At 50.7% G+C, this 2,789-nt stretch overlaps 1 protein-coding gene across 1 annotated transcript; it reads right to left on the bottom strand.

Moving 5' to 3' along the window:
• Window positions 1-331: 331 nt before the first annotated feature.
• LOC119167372 (ubiquitin-conjugating enzyme E2-17 kDa-like) lies at window positions 332-2,372 on the bottom strand. The gene has a single exon (XM_037418845.2). The coding sequence runs from the start codon at window positions 2,061-2,063 to the stop codon at window positions 1,620-1,622; it is 444 nt and encodes a 147-aa protein (XP_037274742.1). The 5' UTR covers window positions 2,064-2,372; the 3' UTR covers window positions 332-1,619.
• Between the last annotated feature and the right edge of the window lie 417 nt (window positions 2,373-2,789).

Raw genomic sequence — 2,789 nt, forward strand, 5'->3', positions numbered from 1 at the left:
AAACTGGCACGCTATTCTGCCTCTTAATATTTTGGCAGAAGTGCCTACTGTCAACACTTTTCATTGGACAGTTGTCAAGTAAGCAGAAGTGGGGTGACCTCTGGGAATGTCGAGATGCATAGGTGTAACAGTCTACCGGAGCGACTCTGGTGCATCGCCAATGGCATCACACGGACAGCAAAATTGATGGTACCCGTTTTTTTTTCAGCCGGGCTCGGCAAACACACTGCACCGAGACTGAAATTGTCTGCCCTTGTCACACTCAAAAAAGCAGCGCCTGCCGCACTGCCCTGGGCACCCATAGACAATAGCATGCACTCCAAACGCCATCTTGTACCTCACACACAAAATACTTTAATAATCCAGCACTTATGTAAGTAATTGAAAAGAACAGACAAGCGAACAGGTTTAGGACTGCCTTGAAGATGCAGCCAGAGAGGAAAGGAAGTAAAACAAGCATTGCCGAATCGATGGTTCTGCTTATGGTGCATGGGAAATGGGACGGGTTGGTTTCGGGTTGTAGAGCGGCAGCAGAAACCGGGAAGAGTATGGCTGGGGCGCTCCAAGAGAAGTTTACATGTCTGACAAGCAAAGATGCGACGACAAAGCCACGGAGAGGGCGGTGACATGCTGCCTCAATCTTGACAGCCCTTTTCTTTTTTACGAGAAAAAGAAGGGAAAAAAAAAGCACTGTCACCGTCGCACTCGCTGGTGATGTCGGTTGGACTCAGGGCTCGGTATCACTTCTATAGACAAAGCAACAATTTCAAACAACAGGCAACATGTCCGAAATGCCGGGCAGTGACAAGTGCATGCACACACATCAAAATGAGCAAGAAAATACAATGTCCTAAGAGAACATAATGTGTCTTTTTGAGAAACACACACTCAGGTTCCTAGAAAAAAAAAACACTGGGAAATAAAACTCGCGTACAAAGTACCGGGGCGTAGGGAACAAAATAAGCGGGTCACTGATTTAACGACAATTTGTTGGGGCATCGTGAATCCAATGTGCTTTTAAAACCCGGTCAATTCACCAATTCTTTCGGAGGTCAAGCAAGCATAACGCCGCGCATTCCGAGTTTAAATAAACCAAGCCCCGGAAAACAAAAACACTGACGATGGGATTTTTCGTCGCAGTTTGATGACAGAGAAAGAGCGCGTCTGGAAAGCCGAGGGGCTTAGGGAGGAACAAAAAATGAAGGTAAGAGGATGGGCTTTTTAGACTTCTACGGGGCCGTTTTGGCTTAGACGACGTTCCTCCTTTTTTCTAACAGTGTGACGACCCGACAAAGAGAGTGAGGGGCAGAGATGAGAGAGAGAAGAAAAATAATATTACGAGCAGCTGAAGAAGGGGAGTGCTAAATTTGAGTTAGGCCTAACAGCGTCGGCAGCGCGTCTCGTTTTCTGCCCCGCGATTTTTTTTCGCCACTTTTTTTTCTCTTCTTCTTTCTGTGTAGATCTTGCCTCGGCCACGCTTCGTACAAAGCCACTGCGGTACTGCTGCCCTTCTATCCGGCTTTTTCTCGGCTCTCAATAAGCACTCGCCTTCCCGCAGCCGCTGCGTTGGGTTTGTACAAAGTCAGAGCAGCAAGGCCAGCAGGCGTGTGATCGGCGGGTCACATGGCATATTTCCGTGTCCACTCCCGGGCCAGTTCATTATACTTTTCCCGATCGGTCTTGTAGGAGCGTGCGATCTCGGGCACCAGCGGGTCGTCCGGGTTCGGGTCGCAGAGTAGCGAGCAAATCGACAGCAGCACTTTGGAGATGGTCAGCGCCGGGGACCACTGAGAGCGTAGTATGTCGAGGCAGATGCTGCCGTTGCTGTTGATGTTGGGATGATAGATTCGCGTGGTGAACGCTACCTTGGGTGGTTTGAACGGGTAGTCCGTCGGGAAGTGTATGGTCAGAAAGAAAACGCCGCCCTGGTACGGACTGTCCGGCGGTCCCATGATCGTGGCCTGCCAGTGAAACAGGTCGTCGTTGACGGGCCCGGCCGAACACTGAGCCGGCGGGTCGCGCTTTAGGTCCTCAAGTTCCTTTTTTATTCTTTTCAGAGCCATCGCTGCCGCCGCTGCTCACTGCGCTGTTCTCGCTCCGGTTCGCTTGCTGCGGTGCGCGGGCGGGAGGAGTCGGTCGTTCGCCGGGTTTGCCTCTTGCCCACTTCGGCTGTAGGGGCGCCTGGTTTGCTTGCTTGACCGCGACGAATCGCCAAGGATAGCCGCAGAATATTGCTTCTTGTTCTTGCTACTAACCGAGTCCCCCCCGGCACAGCGCTCTACACCGACACAAAAAAGTCTTAACACTCGCCACGGAGAAGAAAATACCTGCGTCGTTCTGTCGCCACCTCGCGGCGTTGCGATCTGTTTCCCGACCTCCCTCGCCGCTTTTCTTGAGGATGACGTCACCAGCGTAGTCGTCACCAACCGCTGTTGTAACCTGACCGCTGTCGTGAAAAAAACTGTTTCGCAATCAACGCCGTTTCTTTGTGATTTCCCAAACCTTACATTTTTCGACCGAACGGTTCCGTTGAATGAGACTTTTTTCTGTGGCGGGCTACGGCACAATTTGTACTTTAAGCTCGCCTCTGAAGCGCTAACTGAGGTCAGCAACCGTAGATTTTCCAGCTGGCGCTGCCGAGCAAAAGCGAAACCGAAACCTCAAGTTTTGCAGTTTTCCTTTAAAGTTACTGAACAACGTTACTACCGGCGTGGCATTTTTCTGTTTGTTTCGCAGTTGAGGAGATGTTTGACTTGCGCAGCGTGTGTGTTCTTATGAGCTCAAATTTT

Source organism: Rhipicephalus microplus, chromosome 6 (genome assembly GCF_043290135.1).
Source record: "Rhipicephalus microplus isolate Deutch F79 chromosome 6, USDA_Rmic, whole genome shotgun sequence".
Classification (NCBI taxonomy): Eukaryota; Metazoa; Arthropoda; class Arachnida; order Ixodida; family Ixodidae; genus Rhipicephalus; species Rhipicephalus microplus.